The 26,378-nt window shown below is 43.7% G+C and overlaps 1 protein-coding gene across 2 annotated transcripts in view; it reads left to right on the top strand.

Annotated features, from left to right (window-relative positions):
- Window positions 1-21,537, top strand: part of LOC308569535 (KAT8 regulatory NSL complex subunit 1-like) — a 46,453-nt gene extending 24,916 nt beyond the window's left edge. Inside the window, exons 5-13 of one of the 2 annotated variants that reach the window (XM_081163571.1) lie at window positions 10,032-10,236; window positions 11,535-11,700; window positions 13,221-13,361; window positions 14,079-14,245; window positions 15,939-16,060; window positions 17,486-17,540; window positions 18,193-18,305; window positions 19,272-19,497; window positions 20,453-21,537. In XM_081163571.1, coding sequence (XP_081019697.1) covers window positions 10,032-10,236; window positions 11,535-11,700; window positions 13,221-13,361; window positions 14,079-14,245; window positions 15,939-16,060; window positions 17,486-17,540; window positions 18,193-18,305; window positions 19,272-19,497; window positions 20,453-20,734 — 1,477 coding nt within the window. In that variant the 3' untranslated portion in view covers window positions 20,735-21,537. The remainder of the gene's footprint in view (window positions 1-10,031; window positions 10,237-11,534; window positions 11,701-13,220; window positions 13,362-14,078; window positions 14,246-15,938; window positions 16,061-17,485; window positions 17,541-18,192; window positions 18,306-19,271; window positions 19,498-20,452) is intronic. The other variant, XM_081163572.1, reaches the window with a different exon arrangement.
- Window positions 21,538-26,378: the final 4,841 nt, after the last annotated feature.

Here is a 26,378-nt window from a genome sequence, read left to right as displayed (position 1 = left end):
CTTGCTTCTCCCACCCCCAGCCTCCAGATCAGGTCGTGGAATAGCGGGATGGCGGAGCGCTGCCATCCCGCGATTCCCCGACCTGATCTGGAGGTTGTGGGGATGGTGGGGGGGAGAAGCAGGCTTGCTTCTCCCACCCCCAGCCTCCAGATCAGGTCGTGGAATAGCGGGATGGCGGCGCTTCGCCATCCCGCTATTCCCCGACCTGATCTGGAGGTTGTGGGGATGGTGGGGGGGGGGGAGAAGCAGGCTTGCTTCTCCCACCCCCAGCCTCCAGATCAGGTCGGGGAATAGCGGGATGGCGGCGCTTCGCCATCCCCCTATCCCCCGAGCTTGTGGGGCTGGGGGGGGGGAGAAGCAGGCTTGCTTCTCCCCCCGCTAGCCTCCAGATCAGGTCGGGGAATAGCGGGGTGGCGGCTCTGCACCTCCCCGCTGTCCCTAGCTTTTGGGTGCAGGCTGCTGCCCGCAAGCCTTGCGAGCCCGCGGGACATCCCGCCGGGCTTGCAAGACTTGGGATAGCTTCCTGAAGCCTGGAGAGCAAGAGGGGTCGGTGCGCACGGAGCCCTCTCGCTCTCCAGGCTTCAGCAAAAGCCTGCATTCGCACCATAGGACGCACACACATTTCCCCTTCATTTTTGGAGGGGAAAAAGTGCGTCCTATAGTGCGAAAAATACGGTAGTTCTTACATAGGTTCCCTATTGGTAGGAGAAAATAACAGAGGCCAACCAGAGAATATTGAGAAGCAAAGCAGCTAGTAAGCCTGATCTTTCTTGATCTGTTGCAACAGGGTGCTCCCCTCACACGCAGGAGAAGGAGGAGGACCCAGAACCTAGGTGTGTCCGCCCTTATATAGACATTTTAAATTGCCCGCCCTGGAGTCCACCACCCCCAGAAGCATCATACATACATCACAGAAGGGGTGTAGTTCAAGACCACCCCCAGACCCATCATACCTACATCACGGAGGGGTGGTCTACAGCAGAAATCTGAGTGAGTTGTTTATCTCCTGTCTGGCAGGTTACCTGTTAATGGTTACTTGATTGGATACCCTGGGGAGCCTGGCCAGTCTTTTGTAATGATAAATACTTAGTTCCTGAGCCAGGTCACAGGCTCACCTTATTCATACACAGACATACCCTTAAGACAGGATTTGTAAATGAAAAGACAATGGGGAGGCTTTTCCATTTTCCTTTGACCTTGCAGAGAAAACATTTGGTCAGTTTGGGAATCAAAAATGGTTTCAGGTCGGTCTTCCCTTGCTGATCTATGTACGTGCTTGGTTGGTACATTTATGGATATTTATTATACATCTAAGACCTTTAAATTCTTATCACACGATGCTTCTTCCTCTCCTGTGCAGCTGTTGCAATTGCCAAGTACCTTAGCTGCTCTTCCTTCCCTCCTGTAGCGGCAGTGGCAGGCTGAGGCAAAAATCGCTCTTTGAGAAATCCTGTGTGCACTGCAGGGTAACTCTCTGCCGCAGCTCTCCGTCTGCCTTGCCTGCCTCCTCAGCGGCCGGCAAAAACCATCCTTGGAGATATCTGTGTGTGCATGTGTGCAGCCTAACTCTGCCCAAGGGCTCTGTCTCCTGAGCAGGCGGAGGCTCGGGAACCTCCCTCCCTCAGAGATGCCAGGCTCTTCCTGAAAGGCTTCTGGAATCTGGAGCCCCTTTTCTCCTCCTGTTCTCAGTGAAAATATAAACTGGGGTAATGGGGAAAAGGAAAAGGAAGCATAAGAGTGGCTTCCCTCTTTCTCCTGCTGTGCTTGTTTATTGCAGTTAGGTGTGATTGTCTGTACCTCACTCTCTCCCCACTGCTGTGTTTGTGTGCATGTGGGTTTTGTTTTTGTGAAAAAGCAGAACACTTTTTTAAAAAAATTAACCCAGCCACTTTCTGCAGGCGCCAGGACTTACTCTAAAGTAGCTCCCCAACACCATCCTCTCTCTGCTTCCCCTGTCCCAAGCAAGCTTCCTCCTTTCCCCTGCTGTGCTTGTTGATTGTGGGTGTGCGTCTGTCTGTCTGTCTGTCTGTCTGTCTCTCTCTCTCTCTCTCTCTCTCTCTCTCTCTCTCTCTCTGTGTGTGTGTGTGTGTGTGTGTGTGTGTCTCCCTCCCCATTCCTGTGTTTGTGTGCGGTGCATTTTGTTTTTAAATTAACCCAGCCTCTCTTTGCTGGCAGGCGGCAGCTCCTCTTCTAGAGTACAGTGGTGCCTTGGGTTACATATACTTCAGGTTACATACGCTTCAGGTTACAGACTCTGCTAACACAGAAATAGTACCTTGGGTTAAGAACTTTGCTTCAGGATGAGAACAGAAATTGTGCAGCTATGGCGCAGCGGCAGCAGCAGGAGGCTCCATTAGCTAAAGTGGTGCTTCAGGTTAAGAACAGTTTCAGGTTAAGAACGGACCTCCGGAACGAATTAAGTACCACTGTAGTTTCCTTCCCTTCCACCATCTCCCTTGTCCCAAGAAAACTGCAAAGAAACATACGCCATTGAAGCTCTGGCCACTTCCCTCTTTTCCCCATCTGCATGTGCTTCTTAGTGGGTGTGGGTGTGCGTGGGCAAATGTCTGTGTGCCTCCCTCATTATTCTCCTCCAGACCCTCTCCCTACCCTAGAACTCTTATCAATTCTCCCCTTGCCCCATTGCTTTCTCACACATGTTGTTACAGTGGTGCCCCGCAAGACAAATGCCTCGCAAGACTGAAAACGCGCTGGATGAAAGAGTTTTCTGTTTTGGAGGTGCTTCGCAAAACAAATTTCCTATGGGCTTGCTTCGCTTGCGAGTTCCTGCTGGGTTTTTTTCCTCCCCCCTCCCCTTTCTAAGCAGCTAAGCCGCTTATCAGCTGATCCGATCAGCAGATAAGACGCTAAAAGCCACTAATAGCGCTAATCCGCTAATCCTTCAATGGGTTTGCTTCGCAAGACGAAAAAACCGCTAGACGAAGAGAATCACAAAACAGATTCTTTTCGTCTTGTGAGGCACCACTGTATTAATGACAAATTAATGTATTAACATGAATATATTCTCCAGAAATCTGTAATGTTATAGTTCAAGCATGCTATCGAGTAAATTTTCATATAATTACATGCATCAAATTTTCCTTGCAAAATATTTATGTTTGCTTAATAATTTTAAATTCTGTAAATTTTTATCCATTGTTTCTGTTTTGGCCTGGTTTATAAAAGAAATGCAAATTCTAACTTTCAAAAACATTTTTTTTAAGGAAACATTCTCTCACCTTACCTTTGATATCTGTGCTACTGAATTACTTCTACAGCTTCAATTTTAGAGAAAATGTGCTATTTTAAACATTATCAGTACAATACTACTATAACATAACAGTTTTAACAATACAATTGTACCTTGGGTTTCGAACAGCTTAGTTCACAATCAACTTGGAACTCGAACACCACAAACTCAGTAGGTGTTCCGGTTTGCGAACTTTGCTTTGGAAGCTGAACATCCGGTGCGACTTCCGCAGATTCCAATTAGCTGCAGGATGCTCCTGTAGCCAATCGGAAGCCACGCCTTGGTTTCCGAACGTTTCGGAAGTCGAACAGACTTCTGGATTGCATTCTGTTTGAAAACCAAGGTACGGCTCTATGTTAAATAATGGCAAGTAAAAATTTATCAGTTTTAGAGTTAGACCCCTAAGCAGTAGCAGTTGCCAGGGCATTACCACATTCACCTCTACATTATTCCAGCCTTATTTCAGACATCGTGATATATTGAAATATCACGATGTTTAGCTGGTGGTAATGTGGAAAAAAATCCATTGTGCTTGTGGAAGACGCTTGCGCAATGGCTTAGTTGGATCCAACCCATTGTTCCCCAGTGCCAGAGTAGTGGCTTTGTGTTTGCACTGGACCTCGTTCAGACTTGCAATTCAGACTTGTTGCATGCTTGGAATCTGAAGAATCACTTCAACTCTCTTTCCGTATTTTTGTTACGGTTCATCTTACCTTGGGCATCATTTTATTCTTTCTTGTTGATTTTGGAACTTTCAAAATTTCGTAGAAAGGATTCTTTCTTAGTTCTCTCCAACCCTCCCTGCCCCACTCTAGCATTGCTGAATATTTGAGGCTGACCTGAAGTCAAGGAATTACAGTGGTACCTTGGTTTGCATATGTCTTGGTTTGCATACGTTTTGGATTACAAACACGTCAAACCCGGAAGTGTGTGTCCCAGTTTGCAACCTTTTTTTTTTATTATTACAACCCATTTTTATTTTTATTTTTTTGATTATGAACTGATTTTTTGGGAAGGCCCCATTGGCAAAAGCGTACCTTGGGTTACAACCTGTTTTGGTTTACAAACAGACCTCCAGAACATATTATAGTTATAAACCAAGGTACCACTGTACAGAGCAATGGTCTAAGTTTCATGTTGTGGCAATGTATACTGGAAACTTTATTGGATGCAAAAATCGCAACCCTTCCTACTTTGCTCGCATCACATTTAGAATGCTCTGAAGTGATGGGGACTGTTAATGTAATGAGATAAAAGACGTTCCTGTACTCCGTAATGGTATCCTACTTGCGTGGCTCCCCTTGGGACATCTGGCTGGTCTTTGGGGGTTATCTTGCTTTCACTAATCATAAGTAAAACTAATTCAAGTTTGTCCAGGTTCAGATGTCAAAACAAGATGTAAACAAACGTTTCCAAGCTCCTCATGGTTGTGTTGGGGGTAGTGCACAAGTCCAAGGTTTGCTGCAGCTCATCCTACTGCTAACCCTTGAAAATGAAGCCATTTGCTGCATTCAGCTACTTGGAATGCACCCTAGTGAGCCTGACTCACGCCCCCCTCTATGCATGAGGGGAAGAGATTTAAAGCTCCTATTCTGAACAAGCTGCAATTTCCTGTCATATTAAAGCGTTTGCCTAGCATCCATTTTAATGCCATTTTGGCGCCAGACAAAAGCATTCTTCTTCTTTCAGCTTTTTAATTACTTTTAAAGTTTCAAATTGAATTTAAAATGATGTCATCTGTTCTAGCTCATTTTCAAATTCTTATGGTGATTGTGTTTTGCTTATACAGGTGGATTTTTAAATTTGGTATAACAGCTTTTGTTGCTGTTTGGCTTGTTCGTTTATTAATAATTGGTATCTGGATGTGTTTCACTTCTTTTAATTTGTTTTATTATATGTTGCCTAGAGGCTTTGGCGTGTGGTGACTGATAAATATATCTTCCATGTGCAGGAAACCATGGCTTGTAAAAACTGAAATGAATAAGCCATTATGTCCAACCAGGATGTGAGCCTGATGTGAGATCCTTGTTCGTTTATAGAGGGTTTTATCCAACAGTGTTCCTGTACAAGCAGTTTGCACAAGCAAAGTAGACTTTTACTCATGCAGCAGGACTGCATCTTGACTCTCCTCCCCCCTGCAGTTGCCACCCCCCAGCTCCAAAAGCTGCTCCAGAGATTTGGGGGATCCTCTGCAGTAGATGTGGAGAATGCACAGGAAGTAGCAGGGGAGAGGAGGCAGAAGCCTAATTGCACAAGACTGTGTAAGTTTTCTGCCTGTGGTTTGTACAAACTACTTTCTGAACTATATTCAGAAACCTTTAAATATCCTCTTCTTGCGTGCAAAGGAGGGGCGAGGGGAATGCGTGAGCCTGAGGCATGTCACAGCGCTTTACAATGAGCCATAGTTGTCAAAGATTTAGAGTGACTTGCCTAAGAGATTACAAATCTTTACATGTTGGCTGTTGCTTGGGCATTGTGATCAGTATCTTTTAATGTCTGTTGGCAGCAGATAACTCATGAAATGAATGGAATGCTAAGTGGCCGGACTCCAGATTCTTGGCCTGCTCCATCCCATTCAGTTGGACCCATGCCTCTGTTCCTCCTTGCTATCCCATGGACACTGATCCAGCAGGGCTCTTCTTGGTTCCTTAGGTGCTGTGCGAGGGGTCTCTCTGGCTGATGCTATGAACATGGAGTAGCAAATGCTTAGAGGATGCTTCACTGCAGCACCTGACACAAGCCGCCTTAGTTGGTTGGGTGCACTTTGGTAATGTTCTGGACACAACTTGGGAAGCCTAGTTATCTCAACAAATGTCTAGAAAAGCCTTCCCCAACCCCCAGTTGTTATTGCACTCTAGACAAACCTGAGTCCAAGCTAGTAAGGGCCAGTAGTGAGGAATGATGACAACAATGGTCAAATGAAGATATGTAGAAATCTAGGTTGGCGAAGGTTGGTTGAATAAGGTGTTTAAAAAACAAACAAACAAAAAACCACCCCACAATAAACAGCATCTTGAAACAGCCATCACTAGCGTCAGCATGTGCCTTTACCAGGTTTGACTAAAACTGCAAGGTGTGAAACCTCTGAATCTTCATTTTTGTGCCACGTGTTTTGGTAAGCAAAAGCCTACTTTGTCTTGCTTTGTTTTGAGTACCGTCTGTTTGCTGGCAGAAAAGATCAGAACACCTGGGCATATAAAATCATCAACATTGCTTCCTCCTGAATGTTGGCTGTATGTGTTGTAACAGTTCTCCCTCCAGTTCTGTGGCTCCCTGTCCAAGGTGGGACAATGATTCCCTCCCAGGAGAAGGATTGCTTCTGTTTTGATGGGACCACTTTGCCTTAAATCGTTAAGCACGATTGGACCCTGTATGGCAGGCTATAAAACAAAATAAACACAACTGTGTTTTGCCTGTCTTCTTAAGGTTTTGATTTTGAAGATGTTTAATGTTGATGAAAAAGGTTTAATCCCTGCTTGGGTTGCTCTCCTTGCCAGACTATTTCTTTGTGGCATTCAAGGGTGTGGGTGCGTGTCAGCAAAACAATGTCCATAGCCCTTAATGGCGCCTCTTTTTTCGGTTTAGATCAGGCACGTCCAACAGGTAGATCGTGATCTAATGGTAGATCATTGGACATCTCTGGGTAGATCACTGGCTCCCCCCAAAGCAGCTGAACAACATTGCATTTTTCCCTGTACCCCAAAGAAAGGTGGCCTTCCTCCCCCCCCCCAAAAAAAGCTCAACAACTTTGACCTAATCACTGCCAGTTTTTAACTCTGTGAGTAGATTGCAGTCTCTTTGGAGTTGGCCACCCCTGGTTTAGATTATAAAAACATAATTGCTCACAAATATTTGGTAAAGATTAATCCTTTAATTACAAGAGGAAGGAGAGTGTTTTTCTTTCCCTCTCACTCTGTCTGCCTGGAGCTCTCGCTTCCCCTGCTCTGCTCCCACTGCTGCATTGTGTTAAATGGGCGGGCCAAGAGTAGTTGGAAATGGGCTGCATGTATGTCACTACCCTGGAACCGGGTTTGGATTTGATATCCCGCTTTATCACTACCCGAAGGAGTCTCAAAGCGGCTAACATTCTCCTTTCCCTTCCTCCCCCACAACAAACACTCTGTGAGGTGAGTGGGGCTGAGAGACTTCAGAGAAGTGTGACTGGCCCAAGGTCACCCAGCAGCTGCATGTGGAGGAGCGGAGACGCGAACCCGGTTCCCCAGATTACGAGACTACCACTCTTAACCACTACACCACACTGGCTCTCTCTCTCACTGGGTTTGTGGTGGTTGGGTCTCCCACGCCCCAGGGTTGGAATGCGTAGTTGTCTGTGACTGCTATGTAGAAGGGAAACAGTTGTTTTTAAAACATGAAAGGAGTTTGGGTTTTCCCCTTTTCCTTTTCTCCCTCCCTCCTCCCTCACAGTTGCAGAAGCCAACATGGTGAAGTTTGAGATGCCCCACCCCCCAAACTGGACATTTGCTAGCTTAGGACTCTGGGCTGTGTATATGCGTTCAGTCACCCAAACCTCTTCCCCATGACTTGCAAACTTCACAGTGGTATGAAAAGCCTCTTGGGCCTTTTGTCCTAAGTGACAGTGGATTCAGGTTGTTTGTAGAACAGGAATGTGTTTAAATGTACTGAAGCATGCTGGGTTTTGCTTATTCCTCTTAATATCTCTTAAGGCAATAGTATGGATGGGTGGAATATTTCCCAGAAAACTCTTGAGAAACACAAAGCTCATATTTTTCAACCTGTTTGCTTTTCTTAAAATGCATTGGATTGGATCCAAACGTGTCTTTCTGCTAGCCAAGTGCTTCTTTAGCTCGCAGAAGAGCATGAGAGAAATGACCCTAAACCCAGAGAGGTTGCTCCATTTGCACAACCTCTTACTTAAGACTTTGCAGAAACCATTTTTTGAGACTTTCCTTAAGGCCCACTAGAGTGTATTCACCCTGTTTTTGTTAGTTGCTATTGCTCTGTAATTCAACTTCCTGATACACTGTAGTTCTGCACTGTGAAAAATGTCCTCTGTTGCTGGCATGTGAGTTCACAGAGCAGAGGTAATCCATTTTCCCTTCCACTCATGGTTCTGTGGATCCATACTATTGGATTGCAGCCAAAGATTGCCTGAGCAAAAGGCTGCTCACTCAGCAAATTTGTTCCACTCCCCTTTATATCCTTTTGAAGCATCATTCCTGAACAGTGTGGGCTGTTTCCTTCTCCTACTTTACAATTATACACTTACCGTCTTCAGGCAGGTCTCTTGGCACTGGAGAGGCAGATCAAGAGAAGAGTGATGGGACTCAAGTTTTACAAGCCACTTTCTGGATCCATCCTATTGTTTCATAACATTACTAAATTATGTAAATTGGTGTAACACTGGTCAGATTGAGCTGTTTCAGATGACTATTCCTAGGAAGCATGCACACATATCTAAATTTTTATGCTTGATTTTGGGAGTGTGCTAAAATTAATGTTAACAGTTTTAAGAGCCTTCAACCCACCCCCTTTAAAACTTCAAAAATTAGGGAAGTGTCTACTATTATCATGCCTTAAAATGTTTAGTTATTCCAGTAAAAATCATTTCCAGAGCTTTATTTTTTTTTAAATATAACCTTGAAAACACATTCATTCTTTTTTAGTATCCTGCCTTGCTTCCATCATGGAACCAAAGGCAGTGTACATGTTCCCAGGGAGTCTCCCATTCAAACAGTGACCAGATCCACGCCTGTTTAGCTTCAGCAAGGTGGCCTCAAACCCATACCATGCAACCAGGAACATATTTTGCTGACCCCCCCCCCCCAATCAGTTTTCTGGCTCTTGGAATTTTTTTGGAGAGATTTCTATAGCTTGTTAAATTAATGTGCTGTGCTTGTATAGTTTCGTTTACTGCATGCATGTCAAACAAGTCATGCTAAATCAGATTCCATTTGATAAAGGGTTTTGAGAAGTTTTCTGGAAAGCCTACATCACTCTTTGAAGGGCGTTTATAATTGTCCTGCTAGCCCTCTGAAGTTCTATGCTGTCACTTTTGTTTTTTGGTAATTGTAAAGCAAAGCTGGTGCAAATAGCCAGCATGGTTAACCCTATTTCCTAGCTCTTGCTGACTCTGAGTGGAACAGTATAATCAATGTTAGTATTTTTATTTTTTTAAGCCTTGCCAGAAGTGAAACTATATACGGTCTGCTTTTCTTTACTTGCCAACAGTCTGTTTACAACCCAGCCCCCCAAAAGCAACACAGTTGTATGTTTATGTATACTTGCAACTCATGATAATACTTTACACATCTGATGAAGTGGACTAAAGACTGTGAAAGCTGATGCTGTAAAAATTTAAGCGTTTGGAAACCTCTCATACTATTTGCGTGGGGGGGGGGAGAAATAATGACATTTGGATTTGAGAATTGAAGTTAATGGCTTAGGGAATAATGCTTATATATAGCTTCTTACCTTTTCTCTTTTTTTTCTTTCTCTCACGTTCTCTCTTTAAATTCCTTTTCTATTCCTTTTTATTTTTCTTTCTCTTCACTTTACCTCTTTTAGTTTGGACAAAAAAAGATATTTGGCAGTAATTTTAGTAGTTTTCGTTATAAACTCTAATAAAATTCATTTTTTAAAAAGTAAATGTTACTCTTTAAGGTGCTACAAGGCTCTGTGTTGCTTTCGGTAGGTCAAATGTGACGTAATAGGATAATCTGCCCAAAGTACAGTATTGAATCTTATGGCTCCCCCTTTCAGAAGAATTTTCAGTGTGTGTATCTCTCCCTTTTGACTGCAGTTTCAACACATGCTCCACCAGCAATTCCCAAGATGATGTGGATGCCAACAGGATTCTCAAGAAACCGAAGCAACTCAACAACAGCCTGCCTGCTACACTGTCTTCCCTTGACAACAGCTGTGTTGCTGCTAGAATCCGTCCAATTTGCAGATACAGGAAGCGCAGGCTGGTGAGAGTCAGTGCAGTCTCGCACCTTAGCAGAAAGGTAGGTGCGATGTTTCACCTCTGCAGCTGTTGTTGAAGAACGTTCTGGTAATGTTTGTCTCAATTCCATCCTTTAAGGAGAGACAGGCAGGACACAATTTTGTCTGGTGGCAGCAATTAAATTGTGGTAGTCTTGTTACCTTGGGAGTTCTGGACTGTAGGTATTCCAGACAGAATTGCTTGAGATGTCTGATCTAAAATATGGCATTCCCTCCTAAGAACCTGCCTGGCTTTTGAGATCTTATGGGGGAGGCACTTCTCTTGGTCCCGCCACCCTCACAAGCACGCTTTGTGGTGATGCAGGAAAGGGTTTTTTTCGTGGCTGCTCCCCAACTCTGGAACTCCCTTCCTGAAGAAGCTAGATTGGCTGCCTCCTTGTTGCCCCTCTGCCAGGAGGTGAAGACCTACTTGTTCCAACAGACTTTTGGGGATTGACTGCTTTTAATGAAACGGCCGGTGCGGTGCTGTTTTTATTGTGATTATCTGTATGTTTACTATATGTATGTAGTTTTAGTTCTGTTAATGTTTAATTGTTTTTAAATTATTGTTTTTAATGCTACATTTTAAACAATTCTTGCATTCATCTGTAAGCTGCCTTGAGTCCCGTCAGGGGAAAAGGCTGAGTATAAATATATAATAATAAGTCTGATGGGCTAGTACTACTGCTGCTACTACTTTAATAGTAGTGGTAGAGGCAATGTTAGTTAGATGAGCACCTGAAAGATTCTGGCACTATTATTCCACCTTGACTCATGTAAAGTATGCTAACAAGAGAAAATTGGCTATCCACTGGGATAGCTCACCTAGTTACTTAAGGCAGTTGATTTTAGTAGGTCTGGCTATCATCCTAAGCTTTGTCACTGAGCAGGGATTTGAACCTGGAGTCCCCCAGTTGTAGTCATTCTAGTATAGCTAAATGCTCTGCTAAAAAACGGGTTCAGCAGTATGAAGAGAGCCATGGGAACAGGTAATATATCACACATTTATTTATTTTTAGCTCACTGTTTGTATTCAATCATGACAGCAAGTAGAAATGGAATGTTTGCAAAGGGAAGAGCCAGGATTCTGAACAGGAAGAGATTGGAAAGGAAGTGACAGTTGTACTCTTAGGCCCCACCAGTACTGCTGAGTTTTGGCACTTCTTGCTTGCCTTTGTTCTCTGTTGTGTTTCTGCTTTTTGATGTGTTAGGCCTTTGGGTTACTTAGTTTGCAGTCATCTTTAACCTGTGTCTGAAACAGAGAGTGGTCGATTTAGCCATTCCAGATAAATAACTTTTGTTGATCTCCTTTGTGTTCCAGCCACAGAAACCTCTCAGTATGAAGTGTAACTGTGAACGACCCAATTCCTGCATCTTGTGTGACTGTAAGGCCTCTGTCCAGACCATAGACCCAGAGACAATGTCTTTAGAGGAGCGGGTAGCTCTGCTGGACTCAGGCTTCCATCCCATTCTGTCATTTTCCCATGGTGAGTAAAATGATAAACAGCCTCTTCATGTGGAATGAAGAACCTGCCTGTTTAGGAGGCTTTCCTTCATTCTACTAGCATGAGCTGAGTCTTTGCCATCATATCTCAGTGGAGGTATTGGCACTGCTTTCTTCTGCCACATTTGTAGAGGCTGAATTTCTATAATGTAGAACAGAGTTTCATTTTATTTTGCTTGATATTTCCATGGAGGACAGCTTCTCTAAAGAATTAACACACCGCCTTTTAAAGGGATTTAAGAGAATCATGTACAAAGATTACTAGAAAGCAAAAGTTGGGAAATCTGCTAAAGCAATAAAAGCAGTGTGCTGCCATTATTTTGTAAGTACCAGAGGTGGTGTTTTTGCAAGATGACCAGTGGCACTGAGTTTATTTCAGTGATTCTTTAGTCACATTTCTTTGTATAAATTCTGGTGTGTTATATTGTGATTCTTTCATTGGTAAAAGTATCACTCAAACATTTCCCTCCCTATCATTCGTTTCAGACATGGGTGGCTAACTTGTGGCCTTTCAAATTTTGTTGCTGCTTGTTAATTATTCATTAATTTATATAATGTCCAGCTGCTATTGGACCGTTGGACATGGGGGCTGGGGCTGATGGGATTTGGAATCCCAACAGCATCTAGAGGCCACAGGTTAGCCACCCCTGGTTTAAAGTGAGCCAGACCTTGCTGATAAAAGCCAAATCTGTGAAGATCCACACTTAACCTTGCTGACCGTAGTTTACTGAGCGTGCAGGATTCCTGTGCTATGACATATGACAAGCCTTAGTCATCTACTTTTTGTTAATATCGAAATGGATTGTGTTTATCTAGGGCTGGGCGATACCTGTTTTTCAACATTGCGATATATCACCAGCTAAACATCGTGATAAAACGATATATCACAATGTCTGAAATAAGGGTGGAGCTATGTAGAAGGATTGGCTGGCTTCACAGTTTTTCCACTGTTGTGATTTTTGCAAAGCACACATACACACACACAGAGAGAATTCACAGCATTTCCAGGTCAAAAATTATTAAACAGATCCCACAATATAGACTTGAATCTGGTTTTGGACAATACATCAATATATTGCCCAGCCATGTCAGTATGGTTTGGGAGTCAAATGTAATTTAGGAAAGCCATATAAGTTAAATACCAAATGGACGGTATTGAGCTTGGCACCAGTTGCAAGTACAAAGACAATAAATCATGCCTTCACTGAGATCTTTCCCTTTTTAAGTAAGATAATATAGTTGCACACAAAGCATCAGGGTCAAAAATACCCCACAATGCAAAGTACATAAACCTACAAGAACAGTATGTGAAATCTAACCGATCCCATCTTTTTTAAAAAACCTGAAGCAAAATATTGTACCATTAATATGCATGTACTATAATTATCGGAAGTATTCAGTGCAATTATCATGATTTGTGAATTATTTGTAACAATCACAGGATATAAATTTGAATAACGAATAATAACAAGTGTGGGTTAACTTGTTTTCTTCTGCTAATAGGCAACCCTCTTCATTTACACTTTGAAGCCTTGCTGAGAGAGGACCACAGGTTGAGTCATAAACTCAAGACTCTCAAGATACCCCAGTGGGGTTTGAAAGACCTTACCAACAACATTTGTTCATCATCTCTCTCTGCATCTGGTAAATTATATGCAATATAAGAGAAGCATTATTTTAGCTCTTGGTCCGAGTTCCCATTAAAGGTGCCACATTCTGTCTGAGGAAAAAAAATCATCTACTGTATGGGCAGAATCAAACCAAAGGATCATCAGGTCCATTTGTTTCCAAGAGTGGCCACTGACAGGAGCCTGAAAGAGGTGGATATAGCATGTTGTTTGTCCCCAGTATCTGAAACCAGGGGTTTATTGACTCTGTCCAGGGGAGTTCTGCTTATATCTATCAGTAGCTATTGGTCGTGATAGCAGTCCTCCATGAACTTGCCCGATGGTTTTTAAAAGCATCTAAGTGGTCAGCTTCTCATGTATCGGAGAATCTCCTAAGTTCATTATTCATTATCTAAATGGAGTTTTTCCTTTCCCCTCTCCTAAAATGATTGTGTTAATTTTATTGGATGAACACAAGTTTGTTTGTTTTTTTAACAGTAGGGTTGTTGGTGGTTTAGGTAGGACATGTACAAAATGGGGGCACCGGGAGCAATATTTTAGGGTAACATATATATTGATACACTTGCGGTTCACTCCCACTTGATGTTGCTCCTCCAGTCAAGCTACATTAAAACAATAACAGGTAAACTATTTCCAGAAAGTACAGCAGAAAAAATGAACTCCCATCTACCTTGTGGTTAAGCAGAAGTTGCGGAGTTAGTATATCCTCTTAATTTCCTGTTTTCATTACCAGGTCCTCTGCTGAAAGGATCGGCCAGTCGCAGCTTCTTTGTTCCTAGCCCTCAGACCTACAAACCTAGTTCTTTACATCATGTGCCATCTCTGTGCTTTGAAAATACACCTGCCCCTCACTCCAACCAAGTCCCTGGCAATTCCATGACTGCTAGCAGCTCGACGTTGGTGAGTTGGAACATAGTCCCTTTGGCAAACAGAAATGCAAAGAGGAAATAAAGAATTAGTGTTGCTGGGTGACTTCGCTTTAAACTTAAGCCTCTTTCATCTTTCCCCTGAGCGAGGCGTGTTTGGGAGTGCAAAACGTTTTTTAAATGATGCACTGTTCTCTTAACCTTGAATTGTCTCCTAACTCATTTGCTATGCTGTTTCAAGCATATCTCCTGGTGGCTTTTTTCGTTTTCTTTTAGGAATATTATTGGTTAGATATGCAGACTACTACACTAAAAAGAACAAAAAAACATTGCTGGCTTTTTTCAAAAGAAAAAGGAAGCCTTGAAGGTTGAATAAAATGTACCACGGAAATAGAGGCAAAAGACTATCTACTTATCCCCTTTTTCATTTTTGTTTTGGGCAGAACATTCCTGTGTCCTTTAGCTTCTTGTCTTGGGTGTTTTTCTATATACTACTTCACCCTTTTTCATCCTGAGGTTGTTTGCTCTCTTTGTATTTTAAAAAGCCTTAAGCTGTATTTCAGATGGCTTCTGTGTTTATCAATAAACAGCCCGACTGTGATTATATGGTTACCTCTTGCCCTGTTGGAAGGACCTCAGTAACCATATCTCAAGCTAATAGTGTTGTATTCCATGGTGGCTGAAATGCCTTTGGAGTTTTGCCTGGAAAACTTCATCCCCTAACCCAGGCTTCCTCAACCTCGGCCCTCCAGATGTTTTGAGACTACAGTTCCCATCATCCCTGACCACTGGTCCTGCTAGCTAGGGATCATGGGAGTTGTAGGCGAAAAACATCTGGAGGGTCGAGGTTGAGGAAGCCTGCCCTAGCCCCACCCTGTCAAGATACTTTCCCCATCCCATTCTGTGCTCTGTAGCACATTCAGTGTTAGGTGGCTGCTCATTATTCATATTTTAAGATGTGTCCATTTTTTAAGATCTTTCCATTGGCATGCTCAAAGCAGCTAAGAGCAACTGCTGCACAGAGCAGTTGCAGCAAATCAATGCAAAAATGTGGCACACCTAAGAGTCCTTTTATTCAGGCAAGATTGATTCTGCATGGAGCATTGGGCCAATAATAGGAGCTGCTGTTGTAGGCATATCAGTGCTGACCTAGAGCTCAGATTTGTTGCAGCTGCTTAGGTCACACCAGCACAGTTTCACAACACACCGGTAATGTACTGGGGCAGAGAGATGTTGAAACAGCTGCTAGACTCTATATTTGCCTGTGTGGACATTTAGACACCATTGGTTAACCAGCTGTGGGGTGCTTGTACTTGATGTGTTGGGAGGAAATGCGAATGACAGTACAGTGGTGCCTCGCAAGACGAAAAGAATCCGTTCCGCGAGTCTCTTCGTCTTGCGGTTTTTTTGTCTTGCGAAGCAAGCCCATTAGCGGATTAGCGCTATTAGTGGCTTAGCGGGCTTAGCGGATCAGCTGATAAGCAGTTTAGCGGCTTAGTGGATCAGCTGATAAGCGGCTTAGCGGCTTGGGAAAAGGGGGGGGAGGAAAAAAACCCCCGCAGGAACTCGCAAGACATTTTCGTCTTGCGAAGCAAGCCCATAGGAAATTCGTTTTGCGAAGCACCTCCAAAACGGAAAACCCTTTCGTCTAGCGGGTTTTCCGTCTTGCGGGGCACCACTGTACTATGTTTTTGTATTCTTTTCTGATGATCCTTGTTTGGTTTCAGCAGCCTGCCAAGAAGAAGAAGGTGGAATGTTCCTATGACATCAACAATATAGTGATCCCCATGTCAATGGCTGCAGCTACACGGGTGGAGAAACTACAGTATAAAGAGATTTTGACACCAAGGTGGGTTCACCTGGAGGCTCTTCAGATTTAAACAACAGCTGGAGATTGTTGATTTAGACATAAGAGCATTGTTTTTCATATTTTTTGCAAGAAATCCTGTTGTCCTTTTGTAAGAGTAAACGTACAGCACGCCATGCCAAATGGCGTTTTGCTAGTCAAGGAGAGGGCTGAGTTAACAACAACTCCTCCTGAAGTTGTCACATCAACACGCTCCTTTCTAAAGTGCCCTGAGGCACGGTGGCACTTTCCTAACTGTACCTCCTGGTGAAGCGTTAGCTGTATTTCCAAGTGTGGAGGAACTTAAAATACCATGAACTGGCCAAACACTCAGTGGCTGAATTGTGTATTACAGCAGGACCGGGGTGCCCTGGAATCCTAACTCCCATTATCTGCAGCCAGTGTAGCCAGTTGGCAGGGATGATGGGAATTGTAGTCCAGAAATATCCATCTAGAGCTTCACAGGTTGCTCGTACCTGACCCTAAAGCACATCTTCATCCACTGCCAACACACTTGTTTCCTTTTAAAGTTATTTTGCAGCTGTGGAGCAGTTTTCTAGCCCTCATGGCTCTTGAGGAACATTGGGTGCAAGCAATGTATGTTTGCTTCCACAGGATGGAGGGTTAGAAACTTGCTTTTAAACACACACACGAGCGCATGCACGCACGACCTTTTTCTGCCATATAGCACACAAGGCAGTTCCCCCAATAATTATATAGCCCCCCCCCATAAATCCATTTGTGCTACACAGTCAATAGCAGTGGTAAGGTTGAGGGGGATTGAGTTCTGTACTGTACAGTCGTACCTTGATTCTTGAACGCCTTGGTACTCTTAGGTTTTGGCTCCTGAACTCCAAAAACCCAGAAGTCCGCTTGAGTGCAGGAAGCTCCTGCATCCAATTGGAAGCCGCACCTTGGTTTTCAAATGGTTTCAGGAGTTGAACAGACTCCCAGAACGGATGAAGTTTGAGAACCAAGGTTCCACTGTACATCAATGTATGTTTTAAGAGTGGAATTGAAGAATCCCTGTAGCCATGAATAAGGGATGGGTTTATTTCCTGGTGCCAGAGGATGGTGTGTGCATTTACTCTGCTTCTGTGCATCCCACCTTGTCGTCATCCCCCGCCCTATTTCAGCAGTAGATATTTAGCAGGTCCACTTGCTTATGAGAAAGGTGAAACCTCCATGGTTTTTAGGACTCGCACAAGTGAGCACTAGAACTAACTAGGCATAGCCTGTTTTGACACCTCCTTTGGCGATTTTTTGGAGAAGGTATTTGACTTCAGAATGTGGCATTGCCTCAGTGTCTACTGGTGAGGAAGCAGCAGCACCATAGCAAGCCAAGCCCTGGAGTACACTTTTGGTTGATGCAGTTGTTTGCAATATGTGCGGAAATTACCCTAACCCTGAGTCATTTTCTTCCTCCAGCTGGAGAATGGTGGATCTCAAAGAGCTCAAGACCTCAGGAGAAGTAGATTCAGAGGTGAGGAGGAACAGATCTGGTCATTATCTCATGCCTCAAGCAGTGCATCTGTCTAACTAGGCTTGCACGGACCAGGGCTTCTCTTGTCTTGTATTTACTGTGTAGAGCTTCACTTTACATAGAATTGACTCCCTTAGGTGACAGACCACCATTCTTACCTTGCTTATCCTGCCAGCAGTCAGTACATTCATTTTGTGTCTTGAACCAATCAGTCATCAAAGCAAACACATACTCCTTTTGGTTTGTTCTCATTCAAGACCTCAAGACTGAATAACACTGCCATGGAGGAGCGTAAAACCTATTTTGTGTGAGAAAATGTTATCTCCATTATTGTGTATCAAAAAGGTTTGCATACACATGTTCCATAAATTTAGTTATTAAGGTGCAGAATTGGTTCCGTTTTTGGACAAAATTAATGTGCTTTATTTGGTAGCCACGTTTACCAAAACAGTCCTATCTACTTGTGTACACCTGTGATGTTCTAGCAACTGTGGAAAGGGGGAAACTGTACTGTTATTAAACTCTTGCACTGCTGGGCCTGTACAGATTATGTGGTTATTTTTCCTGTGTATCTTGGGTGGGTGGACAGTATCGATTTAGAAACAGCTTTGATTCTCTTGAATGTGTCAAAAATAACTTTCTTTTGTCCTAGCTGGAAGATATTTCTGATGAGACATATCTGAACCATCACCAAAAATATGAAGAGCTGGAAAGAGCCCGCTGGGATTCCTGGGCAGGAAGCATTTCCCACAGGCGAGGGAACAGGTATCCTAACATTTGCTGCTATCTGTGTGTTATGGAGTAGTTCTCTTCCCAAGTCAGATTATATTCAAAACTTTGTTTCCTGCATAACTTGTGAGCAAAGCATTAATGAAGAAGTCAGTACAGTGAACTGTGGTTGGGTGGATTAGGAGTTTTACATTGAGCCTTAGTAGACAAGATTTAAGTTTCTCCTTAGCTAGGAAATAATTTGATAGCTTTGGGTCCGTTCACCCCCCCCCCCCCACATATCCCGCCTAACTGTTGACAGGTTTGAAATAACGAATGAATAAGCTTTTGTTAAGGGTGCTCCAAAAGTATGCAAGCGGGCTTGGAAGCAGCTGTGGAATTTCCCTTATAATAGAGATTTATCATATTTTGAGCCTCTGTGTTTTCAGAAATTAATGGAGTAAGAGCAGGTAGGAAGAGAATTGGCTTCCATGAAGATTTGGAAGCATCTTAACAGCATAACAGGATGATTGAAATCACACACACCCCTCTGTCTGTAGGAATAACTTACCATTGGATCTCGTTTTAATTTCAGAGCCTTAGTATCCGGTGCTGCCGCAAACTCTGAGGACTAGAATTATTGCAGTATGTGGCAGCTAAGATCTCTGTATTAAGCCACATTCCCTTGCTTAAACCAGGCAGAATCTCTCCAGTAGTTTAGCCTCATTGTCAAATCCATGAGTAGAATTATTGCCAGAGTGAGAGTGCTGGCTGTAAATATGTCAGTGAAAAGTCAAGTAGACTCTCTTCTCCCACCCCGCCTGCTCCTGTTGTTTTTAAAGAGTGTGCAGTATGGGTGAAGAGTTCATTTTGAAATTCTGCATGATACCTTGGCTATAGACCTCTCTGCTTCTGAGCTTGCACTTCTTTGAGTCTTACAGTTCTCACATGTAACAGTTGTCCTCACAGTGTGGCTTCACATTGGCAGCGTGATTGTTTTTTTGTGGCGTGTTTTTCTTTTAGGAGCTCTAACAGAGCAGATGGCCGATGGATTCCTCAGCCGGGCTCTCCGGATGCCACGTCACATAATCTTAACCATCTCCAGTATGCAAATTCTCCCATGGGGTCTCTCAGCCCAGAACTGTCCAATGTTCTGCAGCCCCTTCTCATAAAGGGCAGGGGCAGAAACAGTCTGTCCTTTAGTGAAGACACAAGTTTCTCCTTCTCAGAAATGGACGAAGATACTCAGGTGAGGACCTGTGTTTCTACTTGGAGAGCTCGTATGCAGCCTGTTTACTTGGCAAACCATTCATATTCGAAGCTTTTCTGTCATCTTCATTGCCCACCATGGTCGCTCATTCAGAGTATAAAATGATGTCACCATCTTGGATTTGCCATGAAAGACAAGAGAATACAATTGAAGAATTGCTCACAAGCATTTCTGGGGCTGAAGGGGATGCAAATAAACCTTCTATATTTGGACTTTGAATGTATCATTGCAGTGGATTGTTTGCATTTGTGTGCTGTGGGTGGGTGGGAACAGAAGTTAAACCTTGTAACATTACTTCCAAAAAGGTGTCACAATAATTGGGTTGTTATGCCAAGCCATAGTTTTTACCTCTGAACCTATATTGGTTCATAAACCATGGTTTGTAAAGGCAGCCAAACAAGAGTATTGAAACTAGTTTGCAAACTATGTTGTCTTTGATCTTACCGCAGTTAAGGAGGCACAGCTAAGACAGTTGAGGCACCTAGTGTGTCTATCTGTGCCCCACTGAAATAGGAGCAAGCCAATGAAGCTGAATGCTAAGCAGATGAAGAATAAAAGCTGACGTGGATCTCTAAAGCACAGTTTGCTTAAATGCTTATTCTATAGTGTGGCCTTTTAATTGTGCTTAGCATATGTGAGCTGAGCACCTTGACATCTTGTTGCCAGTGACTTAAAACAGCTTCTCATTCTGTGGAAGGCATCATATTTATCAAGATAAAGAAAGTGGCATATAGAAACTAGACCTATGAATAAGGGTTGAGAGGATGATTACTGTTGATTTTGTTGTTCCTTCAAGTGAAAAGCTTCTTTGTTTTTTAATCTCATCCAAGCAAGATGGAAGCATGCATAATCTCTCTCTTTCTCGCGCCTCCTCCTCAAATGACAATAATATATTCCATTCAGTTAACGCTGCTGCTCTTTCTCTCTGTCGTAGAATGTCCAGCCGTGGGAGCCCCGCACATTCCCCCTTTCCGACACAGAGTATAAGGCGCTTCAGGACCCACCGTGCGAAGCTCCTGGCAAGCAGACAAGTACCATTCAGCAGTGGAACTCTAGGAGCAATCAGGGCTTGAGGACTAACAATATAAATTCCAGCGCTTCTAATCCCAGGGAGCCATTTGTATCCAGTTGGCAGGTGCAACCAGGCGTCAGCAAGCAGCAAGACGAGTTTGCAGGCCAGCCCTGCGTCCCGCCAGTGCTCATCAACAACAGATGAGCGTTTGGGCCCCATGATAACCCGTGGAAGAGTTGCACCCATACTCTATAGATTGGTATCACAGAGCTTGGCTGACGAGTTGGCCTGGCAAGGCAGTGGCGGCAGAGAGCACTGCTGTACCTGGAGCAGAGGTCCAGCTGTGAACTTGGAGCTCCTGCTCCCCTAGATCAGTAAGGGCTGGACAGGCAGCAGCAGCAGAGGCAAGGTGCTGGGCCTCCCTAGTGTGGTAAGAGGGGGGGGGGAGGCATCCAGGAAAGCCCAGTTGCAGGTTGTTTCTGGGCAGAAGAACTCTTGCGCCTCGCTGGCAAGGTTAGGTGCTGGTGCCACAAGTGCAGCAGCCCAAGGTGTAACCCAAAAAGGGAGCAGCAAAGAGGATGGAAGACACAGCAAAAGAAGGGGGAGGCTGAGCTGTTTCAATTTGGATGTCTGTTACTCAGGCAACACTTCTTTGAAAGGGTGCCAGTCAGTTGAATATGTAGTCCTCATGAGGTTTTTATGCCACTTTTGGGGGCAGGAGTAAAGTATCGATTGTGGAAACTCACTCGCACAGATCACAGGCTTTGTCCCGGTGCCGCAGGTGGCATCAAGGGATATAACCAAGGGGTAGTTGGTGTGTGTGTGTGTGTGAGCGCTGAATAAATGCCTGTAGGGGAGGACAGATGCTTCCCCTACGAATTTTTCATAATGGTTTTTAATTTTTAAATGTAGTTCTGAAATCACTGATTCTCTAACATGCAAATCATGTTTTCTTGGCCTTGCAGAAATGCTATTGTTGCTAATAATAAACAATAAATCATGATAAAGCTTGTTTGTTTTTTTTACATTTCCTTCAGAGAAACTGTAAATCTTGTTCATTGTTTGGGATGTTCTAATTTATCTCCCTGCACATGAAATAAAACGTGACAGGTTGGATGTCTTGGGTGGCCGTTTTGTTGTTGTTGTCCTCCTGATTAAGGATCTGGTCGTTAAAAAATGGGATTGAACTTCATAATATTTTAATCACCCAGATAGTTTGATTTACCTTTTGAAATCCGTTCTCTGATGGAATAGGTGTGTGTCTTTAAATAAAGCTGGCGAGGATTCAGTTTCGCCTCCAGTAGAAAGGGATTTCCATTCTACTCAATAACCTACAATCCGTTTTCTTGAATTCCATGGCATTTCACTTGTGACGCTTCATCAGGATTAGCTAAGTGAACTTGCTACTGAAAGGTTTGCCTAGAGGAGGCAGCATTCAAGGAGACAGTGCAGGGTGGTTGTCAAAGTTAGAGCAACTTCAACTTCAAGGAGTTTGGTAATGTCTCACTTCTCTAAGGTTTTTTGTTGTTGTTTTTTACAACATCCAAATCCACCCAATCATACTTGCCCCCCCCAAAAAAAAAAGTTTGGATCTAGCGAAGCTACTGCCAGCACTGTCTAGTAGGCACACACTTTGTGTCGTTCTGTATGTAGACTCCCTTCTGTCATTTTGGCATTTTCATATTTGAACTCTGTTTATAACTTGAGTCATGAAAGGCTTATGTGCCAGGAATGACTTCACAGCATGTTGTGCAAAAATCCTGTGAAAACAGGAGAAAAAATAAAGCTAGTGGCTCTTACAAACACAGCAGCAAAGTCTTTTTCCTTTGCATAAACTCGCATTTGTTTTTTGGGTCATCTTGCCTTGGGTTGAGCACAGCTGAGAAAAGTCAACGAGCATAAATGTTTCATGCAAAGGTTTTCAAGAGTTCTGGTGAGAACCTCTCCAGGTCTTGTGAAAAGCAAACAATGAGAATAACAAAGAAAAGGTAGCCTAGCAGGTAGAACTTCCTCTTGTCCTAGCCGTGGAGTTGCATAATTTACTGGAAAAAGCAGGTGTGGAACGCACCCCATGTAAACACCATTTCACAGAAGTAAATATTTTAAAACTCCTCATACCAGGTGAGACACACACATTGGTGTGGAAAGGACACAGATGATAACAGGCATTATTATTACATTTATTTATATTCTGCCCCCCCCCAAAAAAAACCCTAAGGACTCAAGGCAGCTTGCAGATAAAAATATAAAAACACAGATAAACTAGAAAATCTAAAAACGGAAACAGAGTATCAATAGAAAGTTAAGGTGAATTTTAATCTTTTGTATGTTTTAAAATATTACAATTTTTATTGATTTTTATTGTTTTATCTTCTTTTAAACCACTTTGAGGATTTCTTTTTACAGGCAAGACATACTTTTATGAAATAAACAGTAATTAAAGACCAATAGAATTAAAGTCACATGTACAGATACTAACAATAAAAACTTCACAGCACTAGCGCTTTTCCTTTAAAACAGCCAGTTCCTAAAGCCCTGTTGGAATGAAAAGGTCTTTGCATGCCAGAGGGAGCCAGTCTTAACTTCTCTAGGAAGGGACTTGCAGGCCCTCTTCCCATGTCACCTGTTTGTGATGGTGGTTGAACTGAGAGAAGCCTCACTCACCAAAGATCTCTGGGCCCCTGGACAGGTTTGTACGGGAGAATACGGTCTTTGACATAGCTTGGGCCTAAGCCCTGTAGGGTTTTATCTGTTATAACCAGCACTGAGTTGTGCTCTGAAACAGACTGCTAGCCAGTCTGCTCCCTAAAACCAGCCCCATTCCAGAGTCCGGCTGCAGCTCTTTGAGCCAGTTGGAAGTTTCTGAGCACTTTCCAAAGGCAGCCTTGAACAGAGCCTGTCTTACCCAGCCCTGCTGCATTTTTAATCTTCCTTGCAACTCTTGCGTATTTAAAAGCATTTCACCCCGCTCTGCAGCCAAAAGAAAGCCCCTGTCAGGTGTGCGTGCAGGAGCCAGGCACTGTGACCAATAGGACTTTGCAGGACTGGGGCCTTCCTACGTTTGTTCTGAAGAGGCAAGGCACGGCCACACAGGTGAGGCCGCTTGGTAACTCACAGCACCTGGTGGCAAGAGCCGGGAAGGGATATAAAGTCAGCATTACCCTTCGGCTCTTTTCCACAGCAACACGTTCCCTGCCTTGCTGCGTTTGACTCCTTGCTTCTTGATCCTCGGATCCCTGACCTCGTGACTCCTTGCTTTTTGATTCTCGGACCCCTGACTTCGTGACTTCTTGCTCCTTGATCCTCGGACCCCTGACTTCGTGACTCCTTGCTTCCTGACCCTCGGACCCTTGGCTTCTTGACTCCTGGCTCTCTGACCCTTGGACTCTTGGTTTTCTGACTCCTGGTTTCCTGCTCCCATCCCGCCATCTTGCCCTCCCCCCCCCCATCCCTACATCCCCAGCCGGGACTTCGATTGCCCATGTACCATGACAGTCCCCAAAGCAGTTTGCAAATACCAGAGATTTCCTTCACCCAGGAAGTGGGACGTAAGAACCTGCTGGATCGGGTCAGGGCTCTCTTGGTCAGCATCCTGTTCTCACAGTGGCTAAACAGAAGCTTGTGAGAAACCTGCAAGCAGAACTTCAGCATGAGCACACACTCCCCACACTCTGGTTTCCAGCAACCGGGATTTGAAAACATTAGTGCCTCCGGCTGGAAGCAGAAGTGAACTCAAGACACCTTCCAGAGTTCTTGCAGTGAACTGGAATGGAAATGCTAGAGGGTGAGCCCAAAGCTGCAGGTTTTTCAGTGGAAGAAGCCCTGCAACTCCATCTCCCTCTTACACGCTGATGGAATGGCTGCTGTTTCCTTTCCTGTTCATCAGCCCACATTTCTTGTTTCAGCCCTGCCTCCTTAGCACGCCCAGGTTAGTCCGTGGTGCGGAGGCAACTGCAAGAACTTGGAAGTCACCCTTAACTACAAAGGCGGTAGTTTTCCTGTGTTTTCCCTTTTCAAAGCTAATTCCTGGTGGTCTCTTATTAATCAAGTAGTGATAACGTCTCCCCTATAACACTTAAGTTCTGTACACAAGCAGAATTGGCTCAGAAGGGAGTCTGGCAGATGAGGTCTTCAATAGAATTGTTCTGTCTTAAACAAAGATTCAGGTCGGTAGCCGTGTTGGTCTGATGCAGTCAAAATAAATAAAAAAATTGTCCAGTAGCACCTGAGAGACCAACTAAGTTTGTTCTGGGTATAAGCTTTCGTGGTATCTGAAGAAGTGTGCATGCACATGAAAGCTTATACCCAGAACAAACTTAGTTGGACTCTTAAGGTACTGGACATAGTAAAAGATCCATCGCATCCTGGTCACTGTCTCTTCGAGCTCTTGCCGTCGGGACGGAGATACAGGACGATGAAGAGAAGAACGAGTCGTCTTAAGAACAGTTTCTTCTCCAGAGCGATCTCGGCCCTGAATGGGAAGCCTGGACTTTGAAAGTCATCTAATCTTCCTTGCTGTGTTAGACTGTATTGTTTTAATTAGTGTTTTTATAGTTGTTTTGATTTTGTGTGGAGTGCCCTACCTGGGTGGATGGAGCAGCCAAGTAATTTCGTTGTCCCCGAGAGGGGGCAATGACAATAAAGATATTATTATTATTATTATTTTATTTTATTTTGTCTTAAAAATTAGGAGCATAAAAGCTGTGTATCCAGCTTCGTCTCCACTGACTGACAGCAACTCTGGCATTTCTGAGGTGGGTGCTATTTCCCAGCCCTGTGCTTGGGATTGAACCTGGGACTTTATCCACACAAAGCGGTACCACTGAGCTGTGGCTTAGCTTCAAGAGCTTCTAACATTTCGCTCTAGGCTTCTCAGTGCCATAGGAAACTCCTTTTTAGGAGTCTGACCTTTGAACCACCCAGTTCTGTGTTGTCTGTGACTGCCAGCAGCTCTCCAGGGGACACTCCCAGTCCTGTCAGAAAATGCTATTAATGATTGAATTGGGTCCTTTACCACTGAGTTACCCCCCCCCCCTATTATTTTGTATCTTTCCAGCATTTGTACCCTGCTGTCAGCCAAAAGGGCTACACTCAATGAAAACGTAGTCTCTGTCCGTGGGCTTATGATCTAAGAAAACACATCACATAAAAGGCAAGGAACAAGGAAGGCCGGGGATGACGACCCTCCAGGCACCCATTTCTTCTTTTTTTAAAAAAAATCTTTATTAGTTTTCCAGACTTCATACTTCAAATACATATTATATTACATTATACATTTAGTTTACTCCTATGAGCTGACTTCCCTCCTTCCTTCTTGACTTCTTTATGTCGCTTCTAATTTTTTCGCAGTCTTTCTGCATTCTATATATTCTGCTTATGCATTTGTCCATAGATTGTAAATAAATAAGCCCTTCTATATAATATACAGTTCTTGTTGTCTATCTATATATTATTTGCAGCTACCATTGGTCACTTTAATTACATTGTACTTATTATTATTATTCCAATGAAAGTATTTATATTACACATTATGAGGTTTATTTCGATTCTACTGGTTTCTCTGTTTCACACAAATCTTTTTGAAAGGATTCATCGCCCTGTTGTCGGATTTTCCCAGGCCCCCGTTTCTCGCGAGTTGTTCCTGTATTGACCAGCTGGCAGCTCAGGGGCAGGAGACGCCTGATGGAGCCGGGCTTTTGGCAAAGCTGATGGAGCGAGCCTTCTGCAGCCTCTCTCTCCTGATGTTGTTCTTGCTCCTTCTGCATAATGCAGAATTGCACGCTCAATTAACTCCATATTCAACTAGGCGCAACAGATCCGAATAATTGCTGGGGATCCCTGGCGCCAA

Source organism: Podarcis bocagei (genome assembly GCF_964188305.1).
Source record: "Podarcis bocagei genome assembly, chromosome: 12".
NCBI classification, from domain to species: domain Eukaryota; kingdom Metazoa; phylum Chordata; class Lepidosauria; order Squamata; family Lacertidae; genus Podarcis; species Podarcis bocagei.
Note: the sequence above shows the minus strand (reverse complement) of the source record. Positions and strands in the feature narration are given on the sequence as shown.